This window comes from Heptranchias perlo, chromosome 21 (assembly GCF_035084215.1).
Source record: "Heptranchias perlo isolate sHepPer1 chromosome 21, sHepPer1.hap1, whole genome shotgun sequence".
Classification (NCBI taxonomy): Eukaryota; Metazoa; Chordata; class Chondrichthyes; order Hexanchiformes; family Hexanchidae; genus Heptranchias; species Heptranchias perlo.
This window is the reverse complement of record NC_090345.1, coordinates 43,184,006-43,198,893: the sequence shown is the minus strand read 5'-3', so window position 1 is coordinate 43,198,893 and position 14,888 is coordinate 43,184,006. Positions and strand designations below refer to the sequence as shown.

The 14,888-nt window shown below is 48.2% G+C and overlaps 1 protein-coding gene across 3 annotated transcripts in view; it reads right to left on the bottom strand.

Moving 5' to 3' along the window:
* phyhiplb (phytanoyl-CoA 2-hydroxylase interacting protein-like b) overlaps positions 1-2,847 on the bottom strand; it is a 75,028-nt gene extending 72,181 nt beyond the window's left edge. Inside the window, exons 1-2 of one of the 3 annotated variants that reach the window (XM_068002590.1) lie at positions 2,717-2,847; positions 2,308-2,550 (exon numbers count right to left, since the gene is read on the bottom strand). In XM_068002590.1, the coding sequence (XP_067858691.1) occupies positions 2,308-2,413 (106 nt within the window). In that variant the 5' untranslated portion in view covers positions 2,414-2,550; positions 2,717-2,847. The other 2 variants (XM_068002592.1, XM_068002591.1) reach the window with 2 other exon arrangements.
* Between the last annotated feature and the right edge of the window lie 12,041 nt (positions 2,848-14,888).

Genomic DNA, 14,888 nt, shown 5'->3' with positions numbered 1-14,888 from the left:
AGGAAATTAGCTTGGTCTTTACTGTTTGTGGGCAATGCAACAGGAGATCAACTCATGATTTCACATATCTACTCTCACTTCCCTGTGCTGGCTTACTCCTGCCCAGCTCCATTTCCAGTTTGCATCGGCTACCCATCCCTCTGAAAATTAGCACCTGCAATCTGTCCACTCTATAGCCTCAATACGACTCTCCTCTGAGTGACCATCTCCCTCATTTCACCATACCGTGCCAAAAACACTCCCTCTCTCCCATTATAACAGCTCCTCCCCACTGCTACCGCCACTGCTAATTAAAGATCCCTTACTGGCCATTGCACTTCACCTTACTGCATTCCTCTGCATCGAATACACCACCATTTTATATCATTCCCAATGTAACTTTCCATTTAAATTTTCAGCGGATTCTAGGAAACCTTAAAGCCTAGGAAACTCAGACAGAAAGCAGAAAGCTGAAATCTAAAAGATTTGAAATGGCTGTAGTTACGGAAAGTGTAGGGAAATACAAAGCTAATATCAATCTTAAGTAATTCAATGGTTATGCATACAGCAATACTGACATACAATATTCTTTATTTGCTCGTAGCTTATCAGAATTCTAACTCATGCAATCAATATAATCTATTATAAACACTGCTAATTTTAAGCGTGAAATCAGTCATCTGAGCATATCATAATGAAGGCTGTCAATGCTAGCTCACTGGTCCTTGCTAGATTCCACTAGGGCAGATTGGTCTGCAAGAGTGCATCCTGCTTTCATTAATTTCTATCCCTCTTCCTTTCAATTGAATGCTGCGCACCCAAAGCAGTTCCACTTGTCAAATGTGTCCACGAATTTCATTAAACCAATATAAATGAAAACCTAGAGGCCACAGACTCTCACAATTGGACTCAATCTGATCCATGTAGATAGGATTCTCAGAAAAGGTAGAAGTTTCACTGTATTTAAAACAAAACACTTTTACTTCAAGTAAAAGTACCTCAGTATTTATTTTGTAAGCTGCATGGAACATAGCTCAACCAGAGAAAATAATACAAAGTCCTCATGTTAATCATTCCCAATTGCTCCAAATATAGTCTGAAGGTCTTCTCTTTCTGGATAGGTAGCAAAACCTCTGTTGCCCAGTTGCAGAATCTATTGCACAGTTAAAGTGGTCTATGGTTTTCAGTAGGTTGCTCCCTACCTTGCTGTTTTTATTTTGGCATGATTTACCACATACATTCTGCTGCTTCTTTGCCTTGATATGAAGCTACTTTTAGATTTGATTTTGTTTCTCTGGACTGACTTATGCACTGTCAAAGTCTCTACCCAGATTAAACTAGTGTTTTAATATGTTAATACTTCTATGTATTTGCACATTTGACATATTCTGCATTCAGCATAACTGTTTTACATTATTGCTTGCTTTTTGAAAAAAATATCCAGCTGTATAGATAGGGGCAGTTAGTAAGAATGTTAACACCATTGGTGTATTTAACGGGTGGGGGAAAAAAAACAATCTGCACCCGAGTGACCTTGAGGCTTTTGAAAGATTGGTCAGTACTGAAATTAAATGAAGTTATGTTTCAACATGATTACTGAAACAAATGCATATTATGTTAAACAGCTGTAATTCACTGTGGTTATTTCGTTTTTTTAAGATACTGACTGACACAAGAGAACTCTAGCAGTCATTCCAACAATGCGACAAAAATACCAAGACGGCTACCAATTAAGCATTAATCTCAGGCGAATCCTTCCTACATAGATGTGTGCTTTATTCTAGGAACCGAAGCAACTGATTTACACAAAAGACAAGCCAAATTGTATGCCCTGTTTGAATCAACCATTGTACACCACAGCAGACAAGTACAGTGCATCTATTTTGTTCTGCTGCCCACTGCAGTACGTTGAGCGACCCTTACCTATCTTGTCCATGGTGCTGAAAATGGAACCATAAAATGCGCCGAATTTCCTTTACGTTTGTTAACTTTTTCACCCCCACCGGACAAACCTTTATAGAGTTTCGTTTTAAAACATAATAAAAGATGAAGCAAGCTGTGTGATTAAATCAATCAAATCGGCATTGTAAAAAGCCGTCAGACAAACGGAATATCTACAAGAAATGAAAACGCATCAGTTCCACTGAACAGGATTAAAAGCTAGCGAACATTCAACAGTAGAACTGAGCATGAGCCCGAACAATTGGTTGATCTACTAGCGAATTTAAATCCCACGTACTTGACAATGAACGCCTCATAGGGGTGAGCCACCCTAGCCTGGTTTTCCAAGCATTCGTTCGAATATTTCCCCCATATAATCAACCTTACCTTCTCTGTCGCACAGTTGTATCGCCTCCAAACTGCTTATATTTTTCAGCATGTCGTCGCAGGGGCTGGTCGGGCTGCTGATACTGCGAGCAAGATCTGCATCCATTTTGCAGTTTTACGAGGGGATTTTTTTTTGTTCTCCGCCTTCACCTTGAGTGTCGGACACGGTTCGCTCGGGCGCTTTCACTGGCGAGGAAGGGAAACAGCGTCAGCCACAGCTCCAGACTCAACTATTTCAGTTCACTGTGCAGGGGAGAGAGAAACCACAGCAATCAGCAATACCGAATGCAATATCCTACCAGAGCCACAGAAGCAATTGGGGACCCAAATCGAGTCGAAGCCGTGCTGGTTAATCTAAACCTTATTTCTCTGCTCCAATCCTAACCCATCGCCTTCCTGTATATCTTACATTTTCAGTTCGCTAAAAACCAAAGGTCCGCGGCCACACAGCAGCCTGCCCGTCCCTGCTTTGCAATTACCCGGGAGTGCCCTTTACAGAGGGCAGAGTTACAGCACTGGGCTGATTTATGAGGCATTCGTATTCACCACGTGTGGCGTGTCTGTTTGTACTGGCACCCGACAGGGGGAAACTTCCAGAAACTGGCTGACAGGGAACAGGCTCCTCCTTTTCATCGGCCTCCCAAATCTTCTGCCTCTCTCCCCCTTTAGTGCCCGTCCCCCTCTCCCCCTCGGTCCCCAGTGCCAGAGTCTCTCTTCCATTCATCAACCCCCAATGTCTGTCTCCTCTGATCCCTTCAGTCCCCATTGTCGGACCCTCTTTACCCATTATCAAGTCCTCCAAGTTAGGGTCTTCCTTTCATCAGTCCCACAGTCAGATTTTCTCTCCCGTTCACTTCTCAGTGTCGGTTCATTCTCCCATTCATCAACCCGAGTGTTAGAAAATCACTCCACTTCAGTACCGACCCCTCTACTTCATCCATCTCCATTATCAGAACTTTAGTCCCTTTCGTCAGTCCCAACGTTAGACGGTCAGTCGACTCCACCCTCCAGTATTGGACTCCCTTCCTTCCCCACCTGGTGACCGGGTGTCTCGCCCCTCCCCATGTCAGGGTCTTAGTCCCAGGAGATGGGGATTTCTCTCTCCCCCACTTCCGTGTCAGGGAATCTCTCCCCCACTTCCGTGTCAGGGAATCTCACCCCCCCCCCCCCCCGTCCATGTCTGGGCATCCTGCTCCCGATATCAGAGTCCCTGTCTCTCCCTCCCTCCCCTGTTGGTGTCTCAGTTTCTATGTGCAGGTTTTTTTTGTATCTTCACACTTTTCCCTTGGAAAATAGTGTAAAGTAACATAAGGATCGCAGGCTAATTAACCGTGAACACTCCTTCCATGGCCGTAACCATCTTTATATCAGCCAATAGGGTGGTTAGTCCTAAATTGGGGGAAGAGTTTTATGGGCTCAAAACCACCGGGCATGGGTATCCCGTTGGATGTCAACCCAGAATTCAGGGCCGGAGCTCTGGTCTCCACTCGCCGGGACTGTGGAGCAGGGTCCAAATTCTGCACCTTCTGACCCAGAGGCAGGAGTGCAACCTCTAAACATAACGCTTCTGCCCCCACCCAGGTGATGAGCTTTCTCTTTTTCTCCCCCACCCACTATTGTCAGGATCTGAATACCAGGTGTCAGGGATTCCCTCACCACCAATACCCCCCCCCCCCCGCAATATCTGGGACTGTCTCTCTCTCTTACTCCACCCCACCAGTTGTCAGGGCATCTCTCTCCTACTCTCACCCCAAGTGAAGGGCTGTCTCTCCACCACCAACCCCCAAGAGTAGGGCTCTTTCTACCCCCACTCTGGTGTCAGTGTCTTTCTTCCCTGCTCCCCTCATCACCACGTCCACCCCCTCCCAGTGTGGAGCACTCTGCCCCACGTCCACCCCCCTCCCAGTGTGGAGCACTCTGCCCCACAACTATCACCCTTGGTGCAGGGCACTCCCCTCACCCCCCAAACCTCTTCCACCTGGTGTAAAGTGCACCGCACACCCCGAAACCAATGGTGCAGAACGTTCCCCTCACCTCCAAACACCTTTCCTGGTGAAGGATGCTCTCCTCACCCTCAAACCAATTCCCCCTGCACCATTGGTTTCGGGGTGTGCGGTGCACTTTACACCAGGTGGAAGAGGTTTGGGGGTGAGGGGAGTGCCCTGCACCAAGAGTGATAGTTGTGGGGCAGAGTGCTCCACACTGGGAGGGGGGTGGACGTGGGGCGGAGTGCTCCACACTGGGAGGGGGGTGGACGTGGGGCAGAGTGCTCCACACTGGGAGGGGGGTGGACGTGGGGCGGAGTGCTCCACACTGGGAGGGGGGTGGACGTGGGGCGGAGTGCTCCACACTGGGAGGGGGGGTGGACGTGGGGCGGAGTGCTCCACACTGGGAGGGGGGGTGGACGTGGGGCGGAGTGCTCCACACTCGGAGGGGGGGTGGACGTGGGGCGGAGTGCTCCACACTGGGAGGGGGGGTGGACGTGGTGATGAGGGGAGCAGGGAAGAGAGACACTGACACCGGAGTGGGGGTAGAAAGAGCCCTACTCTCGGGGGGGTGGTGGTGGAGAAAGAGCCCTACTCTCGGGGGGATGGTGGTGGAGAGACAGCCCTTCACTTGGGGTGAGAGGACGTTCCCCTCACCCCCCCCCCCAAACCCCTTCCCCCTGTTGCAGGACCGTCCCCTCCACACCACACCCCCCAAACCCCTTCCCCTCCACACCACACCCCCCAAACCCCTTCCCCTCCACACCCCCCCGCACCCAAACCCCTTCCCCTCCACACCCCCCTCAACCCCTTCCCCCCTGTTGCAGGACGTTCCCCTCATCCCCCCCAACCCCTTCCCCCCTCAAACCCTTCCCCCCCTGTTGCAGGACGTTCCCCTCATCCCCCCCAACCCCTTCCCCCCTCAAACCCTTCCCCCCCTGTTGCAGGATGTTCCCCTCACCCCCCCCCTCACGCCCCCCAACCCCTTCCCCTCACCCCCCCCAACCCCTTCACGCCCCCCAACCCCTTCCCCTCGCCCCCCCAACCCCTTCCCCTCACCCCCCCATACGCCCCCCAACCCCTTCCCCTCACCCCCCCATACGCCCCCCAACCCCTTCCCCTCACCCCCCCAACCCCTCACCCCCCCAACCCCTTACCCCCCCAACCCCTTACCCCCCCATATGCCCCCCAACCCCTTCCCCTCACCCCCCCAACCCCTTCCCCTCATCCCCCCCTCACGCCCCCAACCCCTTCCCCGCCCCCCCCCCAAACCCCTTCCCCTCGCCCCCCCCCCCAAACCCCTTCCCCTCGCCCCCCCCCCCAAACCCCTTCCCCTCGCCCCCCCCCCCAAACCCCTTCCCCTCGCCCCCCCCCCCCAAACCCCTTCCCCTCGCCCCCCCCCCCCAAACCCCTTCCCCTCGCCCCCCCCCCCAAACCCCTTCCCCTCGCCCCCCCCCCCAAACCCCTTCCCCTCGCCCCCCCCCCCAAACCCCTTCCCCTCGCCCCCCTTCCCCTCGCCCCCCCCCCAAACCCCTTCCCCTCGCCCCCCTTCCCCTCGCCCCCCCCCCCAAACCCCTTCCCCCCCCCCCCAAACCCCTTCCCCCCCCAAACCCCTTCCCCCCCCAAACCCCTTCCCCTCGCCCCCCCCCCCAAACCACTTCCCCCCCCCAAACCACTTCCCCCCGAACCCCTTCCCCCCAAACCCCTTCCCCCCCAAACCCCTTCCCCTCGCCCCCCCCCCAAACCACTTCCCCCCGAACCCCTTCCCCCCAAACCACTTCCCCCCGAACCCCTTCCCCCCAAACCCCTTCCCCTCGCCCCCCCCCCCAAACCCCTTCCCCCCGAACCCCTTCCCCCCAAACCCCTTCCCCTCGCCCCCCCCCCAAACCCCTTCCCCTCGCCCCCCCCCCAAACCCCTTCCCCTCGCCCCCCCCCCAAACCACTTCCCCCCAAACCACTTCCCCCCAAACCCCTTCCCCCCCCCCAAACCCCTTCCCCCCCAAACCCCAAACCCCTTCCCCTCACCCCCCCCCCAAACCCCTTCCCCTCGCCCCCCCCCCAAACCCCTTCCCCTCGCCCCCCCCCCCCAAACCCCTTCCCCTCGCCCCCCCCCCCAAACCCCTTCCCCTCGCCCCCCCCCCCCAAACCCCTTCCCCTCGCCCCCCCCCCAAACCCCTTCCCCCCAAACCCCTTCCCCCCCCAAACCCCTTCCCCCCCCCCAAACCCCTTCCCCCCCCCAAACCCCTTCCCCTCGCCCCCCCCCCCAAACCCCTTCCCCTCCCCAAACCCCTTCCCCTCCCCAAACCCCTTCCCCTCGCCCCCCCCCCCAAACCCCTTCCCCTCGCCCCCCCCCCCCCCAAACCCCTTCCCCTCGCCCCCCCCCCCCCCAAACCCCTTCCCCTCGCCCCCCCCCCAAACCCCTTCCCCCTTGTTGCAGGACGTGCCCCCCCCCCAAACCCCTTCCCCCTTGTTGCAGGACGTTCCCCCCCCCAAACCCCTTCCCCCCCCCCAAACCCCTTCCCCCCCCCCAAACCCCTTCCCCCCCCCAAACCCCTTCCCCCTTGTTGCAGGACGTTCCCCCCCCCAAACCCCTTCCCCCTTGTTGCAGGACGTTCCCCCCCCCAAACCCCTTACCCCCCCCCAAACCCCTTACCCCCCCCCCAAACCCCTTACCCCCTGTTGCAGGACGTTCCCCTCACCCCCCTTCCCCCCCAGTTGCAGGACGTGCCCCTCACCTCCCCCCCCCCCCCCCCTGTTGCAGGACGTTCCCCATACCCCTCAAACCCCTTCCCCCTCAAATCCCCCCCCACCCCTCTTCCCCCGCTACAGGTCGTTCCCTCGTTGCAGGATGTTCCCCCTCGGGTGCAGGTCGACCCCTGTCCCCCCGGTGCAGGGCACTCTCAGCCCCTCTCCCCTTCCCCGGTGGCGGGTGTCCGCCTCCCCGCAGGTTCCTCACCGTCTGTCGGAGCCGCCAACCGCCACTCACGCGCGCCCAATCCCCGGATGTGGAGCACGTGGCCGGTGGGGCAGGGGCGAGGTCAGCCCGGGGTCACGGTGGTCGGGGCCAGACTCAGGTTCACCGACAGCGCAAGAGTGCAGCTCAGGTGCTATCCTGGGCTCCCTGAACCCTCTCATCTCTTATTAACAAAAATGCGCACAGTAGGTGGTAAAATCGTTTTTCAGGTGTATTTTCTGCATTAACTTGCTGCATCTTATTATTTAATGAAGAAATTAGAAAGCTACAACTACCTGCACATTCAGGAACATAACTATTTTTGTTTTGCAAAAGTAAAACTTTAACATTGGAGTTCAGTTCTGGTAGGCTCATCGGGTCTTTCAAAGTGATCATGATTTTTCCAAACTGATAGCTGCTCTCAAATGTTAGGAAATAGATGTGGCCATTCACACCGTGTGCCAGGACTTGCTGTTTTTAAGCCTCGCCCCTGTGTGTGTGGCTGGAAAATGACTGCAGTCAAATACTATCCCCAATACCATAGGGAAAACTTCTTCTAATTTTAAGCACAAACTGGAGATTTTGCAGGCTAAAGTAACTTTAAAAAATGTTGTATTTCGATGGAAAAATGAAAATGAAGTTTTTAATGGCTTAATTAACCATTTCAGTCACTTCTCCTGAAATACTGAGAAAGTCTTTTGAAAATAATAGTCTCTGGATGGGCAACTCTGCCTAATCTTCATCCTCTTGGGCCCCTTGTGGTTTGTTGTTACTTAGATCTGAATTATGGTAGACGTAATGCAAGCCTGACGTTACGGAGCCCCCACTCCTTAACCTTAATGTCTGAATTCAGCGATGAATGGCAGAACTACAAGAAGTTCCTATTCTCATTCACTTATTGTACTTTGAGGTCAGAAGTCCAGTCAAAATTTAACAAGATCAAATTTCATAAATATATGATCAACAGTGAAGCTGCTCGACCAAACAAAACTTGATGAGATCACATCAAGAAATACAATCCCCAACACTTAACAATATTACACTTCAAACAGCTTCCCCTAACGAGTAAACGTTAATCTCCTACCAAAACTAAGATGCTTTTTTGTTTGTAAACTCACCTTTATTCACATGTTATCAGGCAAACGCGATGGATAACCCATAATCTCTATCAGGTTAAGAAATTTGGCTACGTAAATTGAAGCAGTCGTTAGAATTTAAAGCAGAACCGTGGAAGTTTACAGCACATTTGGTCCATCGTGTCTGTGCTGATTCTGCTAGAGTAATCCAAAACTAATCCCACTGCCCTGTTCTATCCCCAAAACCCTGCATCTTCCTCTGCTTCAAATGATTATCTACTCTTCCCTTAAAAGGTGTGGTGGTCAGGCTCAATTACTCCTTGTAGCAAAGCATTCCATGCTCCAACAAGTCTTTACATCAAGAAATTTCTCCTAACCTCCTTCCTCATTCTCTTGACACGGGATGCAAGATTGAGATATAAGAAGGATGGAGTCAAAAACATGAGGATGGGGGGGGGCGGGGGGAACATGCAGAGGGGATTGGAGAGGAAATTTAATGCAGATGAATAGAAGTGGAATGGGGGAAATAGGATGAAGATGGTTTGAAAGCAGGAATGGGAGGCAGGTAGTTAGCGTTCAGAAGACAACATTCCTGGTTACAGGGTTTTCAGACAAGATAGAGAGGGGGATAAAAAAAGGAGGGGGGGGTGGCAATATTGGTTAAAGAAACAATTACAGCTGTGAGGAGGGATGATATGTGAGAAGGATCATCAAATGAGTTCATATGGGTTGAGCTAAAGAACAAAAAAGGGGCAGTCACACTACTGGGAGTGTACTATAGACCCCCAAATAGTCAGAGGGAGATAGAAGAGCAAATATGTAGGCAAATTTCTGAGAAATGCAAAAACAATCCAGCAGTAATAGTAGGGGATTTCAACTACCCTAATATTAACTGGGACATAATCAGTGCAAAAGGTTTAGAGGGCACAGAATTCTTAAATTGCATTCAGGAGAACTTTTTTTAGCCAGTACGTAGTAAGCCCAACAAGACGGGGGGGGGGGGGGGGGGGGGCGCGGAGCAGTTCTGGATTTAGTTTCAGGGAATGAAGCTGGGCAGGTGGAAGGAGTATCGGTGGGAGAGCATTTTGCTGATAGTGATCATAATTCAGTTAGATTTAGCATAGTTATGGAAAAGGACAAAGATAGAACAGGAGTAAAAGTTCTAAATTGGGGATGGGCCAATTTTACTAAACTGAGAACTGATTTAGCAAAAGTGGACTGGAAACAGCTACTTGAAGGTAAATCAGTGTCAGAGCAGTGGGAGGCATTCAAGGGGTTCAGAGTAAACATGTTCCCAACAAAGAAAAAGGGTGGGGCTGCCAAATCTAGAGCCCCCTGGATGACAAGGAGCATACAGGGTACGATAAGGCAAAAAGAGAAGCTTGTGACAGATACCGCATACTGCAGAAAGCCTAGAGGAGTATAGAAAGTGCAAGGGTAAAATTAAAAAGGAAATTAGGAAAGCAAAGAGAGGGCATGAAAAAATACTGGCAAGTAAAATTAAGGAAAACCCCAAAATGATTTATAAATACATAAAGAGCAAGAAGATAACTAAGGAAGGAGTAGGGCCTATTAGAGACCAAAAAGGTAACCTATGTGTGGAGACGCAAGATGTGGGTATGGTTCTTAATGAATACTTTGCGTCTGTCTTCACAAAAAAGGCGGATGATGCAGAGATTGTAATTAAGGAGGAGAAGGAGTGTGAAATATTGGATGGGATAAACATAGTGAGAGAGGAAGAATTAAAGAATCTAGCATCTTTGAAAGTAGATGAATCGCCAGGCCCAGATGAAATGTATCCCAGGCTGTTAAGAGAAGCAAGGGAGGAAATAGCAGAGGCTCTGACCATCATTTTCCAATCCTCCCTGGCTGCAGGTGTGGTGCCGGAGGATTGGAGGACTGCTAACGTTGTACCGTTGTTTAAAAAGGGAGAAAGAGATAGACCGAGTAATTATAGGCCAGTCAGCCTAACCTCGGTGGTGGGCAAATTATTGGAATCAATTCTGAGGGACAGCATAAATCGTCATTTAGAAAGGCACGGAGTAATCAAGAACAGTCAGCATGGATTTGTTAAGGGAAGGTCATGTCTGACTAACTTGATCGAATTTTTTGAGAAGATAACAAGGAGCATTGATGAGGGTAATGCATTTGATCTAGTCTACATGGATTTTAGCAAGGCTTTTGACAAAGTCCCACATGGCAGACTGGTCAAAAAAATAAAAGCCCATGGGATCCAAGGAAAAGTGGCTAGTTGGATCCAAAATTGGCTCATTGGCAGGAAGCAAAGGGTTGCCGGGTGTTTTTGTGGCAGTGGGGTTCTGCAAGGCTCAGCACTAGGTCACTTGTTTTTAGTGGTATATATTAATGATTTGAATGTGGGGGGCTTGATCAAGAAGTTTGCAGATGAAATTGGCTGATAGTGAGTAGGAAAGCTGTAGACTGCAGGAAGAAATCAATGGACTGGTCAAGTGGGCAGAAAAGTGGCAAATGGAATTCAAAAGAGAAGTGTGAGGTAATGCATTTGGGGAGGGCAAACAAGGCAAGGGTGTACACAATAAATGGGAGTATACTGAGAAGTGTAGAGGAACAAAGGGACCTTGGAGTGCATGGGTGTGTGCATATGTGAGACACTGTGAGAGTGGGTGCGTGTATTTGTGAGATACTGTGAAAGTCTGTGTATATGTGAGGTACAGTGTAAGTGGGTATGTGGATTTGTGAGTTACTGTGAAAGCGAGTGTGTGTATATGTGAGATATTGAGAAAGTGGGTTTGTGTATGTGCGAGATACTTTATAAGTGGATGTGTTTATTTTTGTAATACTGTGAAAGTGGCTGTGTGTAAACCTGAGGTGCTGAGAAAGTTGATGTGTGTATATGTGAGATACTGAGAAAGTGGATGTGTGTATTTGTGAGCTACTGTGAAATTGGGTCCGTGTATATGTGAGACTGTAAAAGTGGATGCGTGGTGAAGCAACACTATAAAAGTGGATGCCTGTATTTGTGATATAATGTGAAAGTGTATTTGTGAGATATTGTGCAAGTGGTTGTGTATATCTGTGAGATGCTGTGAAAGTGGGTGTGTGTATTTGTGAGGTGCTGAGAAAGTGGGTGCATGTATTTGTGAGACTGTAAAAGTGGGTGTGTGCATACGCGAAACTGAGAAAGTAGGTGCATGTATATGTGAGAAACTGTGAAAGTGTGTGTGTGTGTATGCAAGACATTAAAAGTGGGTGCAAGAATTTGTGAGATAATGTGAAAGTGGGTGTGTGTATATGTGAGATATTGTGAAAGTTGTGTGTATATGTGAGATACTGTGAACGTGGGTGCGTGTATACGTGAGATACTTTGAAAGTGGGTGTGTGTATTTGTGAGACACTGTGAAAGTGGGTATGTATATACCTGAGACACTGAAAGTGGGTGTGTGTATACGTGAGATACTGAGAAAGTGGATGTGTGTATACGTGAGATACTGTGAAAGTGGGTGTGTATATACGTGAGATACTGAGAAAGTGGGTGTGTGTATACCTGAGACACTGTGAAAGTGGGTGTGTGTATACGTGAGATACTGAGAAAGTGGGTGTGTGTATTTGTGAGATATTGTAAAAGTGAGGGTGTGTATACGTGAGATACTGAGAAAGTGGGTGTGTGTATTTGTGAGATATTGTAAAAGTGGGTGTGTGTATACGTGAGATACTGAGAAAGTGGGTGTGTGTATTTGTGAGATATTGTAAAAGTGGGTGTGTGTATACGTGAGATATTGTGAAAGTGGATGTGTGTATTTGTGAGAGATTGATGAAGACACTGCAATTGCACTAAATGGGCTCTGCTTTTTTATTTGTTGGGTGACAACAAACGATTACTGTGGCAAGATTAATAGAACAATAGTTTTCATTTATCACAACTAAAACTTACACTCATCTGTCTACTGATGAAATAACAATTTGTGTCCTACATGAAGACTCCAGATTCTGGTTGTAATGGTGCTGTGAGCCTATTTTGACTGTTTGCCAGCTATTGACAAGAGTCTTGCCGTTTGCGTCATCACATCACTGCAGCAGAAACAGAAAATAATTACGTTTCTATTTTTATTTAAGACGATAGATTTACATCCAAAATAATTGGTCCACGCTTAAGTCTTTCTTTATTACAGGAGAATGTGATACTTCCGTAAACAATATTACTTCTTTGAGGTGATGGTATTAATTCTATGACTCCTTTTTGAACTGATGCATTTAATTTATTTTACCTTGAGTCATGGAATATGATTAACAATGCAGCTATATTTAAATATGGGTAAGTTAATTCAGAATGCATTGCATGAGAACAATTCTAACCCATCGGGAAGTGATTTCATTTGATCTCATGATATCCCAACAGATACAATGGACTCTGTAGTGTCTAATTGAATTACCTAAATTATTCCCACATTTCAATTTACTTTGTATCACACACACACGCACACACACAGGTAAATCTATGTAGATGAAATCTTGCATCTCGCGCGCACCCATCCAGTTACCCCTTCAAAAGGCATCAGTCCTAGAAGTGTGGGAATAGTAGCATCGCACCTCAAAAGTGCAACACTTCAAAACGTCACCGATTTGTATGGCCAAAAATTCAGATTGGCTGCGATAATCGCTTATCTGTTAATTAACCAAGAGGGTAATTTTCACCTTCACCCTTGAACTGTAAACTTGCCGAGTGGATTGGCCACCTGTTATAGAATCCGTCCGATTTTCATGGGAATCAATGGAATGAACATTGGGTGAAAATTACCCACCAAATATCTGATTATATGAATGATTCAAAGTACCAATTAGGAACAAATAATCAGCAGAAAACTAAACAATCAAACCCCTCAATGTATTGGTTCGAAGCTACCATTCATGAACCAGCGAGTAGCAAAAAATGGACTAATCAGAATTGCTCGAAGAATTTTTTTCACAGTTTTGGTGAGTCATTTTTCTTTTTCTCTCTGATCAGTGTGTACAGCCAGAAATAACATTTAGAACATTATATTTTTAAAAAATCACTGAAATTATCTATGAAATTGGTTAATGTTAGAAATACTCACAAGAAATTTCCCCCCAGATAGGCCTACACTTCAGTCTGGAACCTGGGGCTTGAGTTGGAGATTTCAGCTATGTTGGAGTGCTGTAGGTTTCCAGCTGCTGAGAAGAAATGTGTGTAGGAGGGAGTTGCGTCATGAGTGTTAGAGTTTTTACCCTGCATCTGTGTCATTGCAATACCCAGAGTGCACAATGACAACCCACACCACATGAAAACCAGCTAGGAAACAACCAGGGAGTTCTAGCCCCTGTTGAGCAATTATGTGCACAAGAGAGGGAGTTGCATCACGGGAGTTACATAGAATTACACAGAATCTATAGCACAGAAACAGAAACGGGCCCAAATGATCTATGCCAGTGTTTATGCTCCACAAGAGCCTCCTCCCACCTTACTTCATCTAAGTCTATCTGCAAATCCTTTCTAAAATCTCTGGAGGGGGCCTTCAACCCACACCTTCTGACAAAGAGGCAAGATGACACCTTGGTGAAAGTTGTAGCTTTCACCCTGCTTCTGGGGAGGAGCAATATCCAGAGTGTTCTGAGGATTACCAGGCAGAGAGCTTACAAATAACTGCAAGGACCGCACTGCACATAATTGAAGATTTAAATCTTCTTGAGCTAATGGTACTGTTTGAGATGAGTTATTTTGTGTGATTAATGGATCTGATATTTGTGCCAAAACTAGAGGAGATGATAATGAGCACTTGAATTCTGACCTTGGACGCTGTGGCCAAAATCAGTCAGCCTGCGGGGCCAATGACCACCTTTGTAAGTGCTGGACACTGGAGACTTGTCGGGGAGAAAATCTGTCTGGGTAACGCTGCAACCAATTTAGCAAGAATTACAAATCCACTGTGGGAAAAGGAAGAAAAATATATTTTATAATCGTGTAAGCAACTGAGAGAGAGAGGAAAAAAAGCTTTGTGGGAGTGGGGAGGGGGGGTAGGAGGAAGAATAAACAAATGTACAAATGAATCTTAATCAAACATTACAAATCCACAGAGGGAAGGCAGCAAAAATAAAAAAAATTGAAGTATAAATAGCTAAAACTGATAGGTTTTGGAGAGAGAAGAAATGATGTTATTTGCTTCTTAAGCAGGTTTAGTAAAGTGGTAGACAAATAGGGTTATTGATATGCATCTTTTAGAATCATGTTAAGAATGTACTATTTTTGCCTCAAGTCATGTGATTATATTGCTTCAGTGAATTTGCTGTATTACGGAGCTGGGTGAATCACTGTCGCAGTTAGCAGAATTGTCATAAATGTTGGAAATCACACTCCAGATCTATGGCTGTGAGCATAGACATGGGAGGCCTTCCAATATATACATGTCCTGCAACTGGAGTGTCCTTCACACTTCAAACATCACATGTTGCACAAAGCACCAATAAATCAAAACTGAAAAATCTTTTAATAAAATGTGTACACAGTAAGGAAGGCAGTGATTTACTGCTGTTTATACTGTCCTTGAAGGAGATTGCCAATCTAGAGAAATTGCC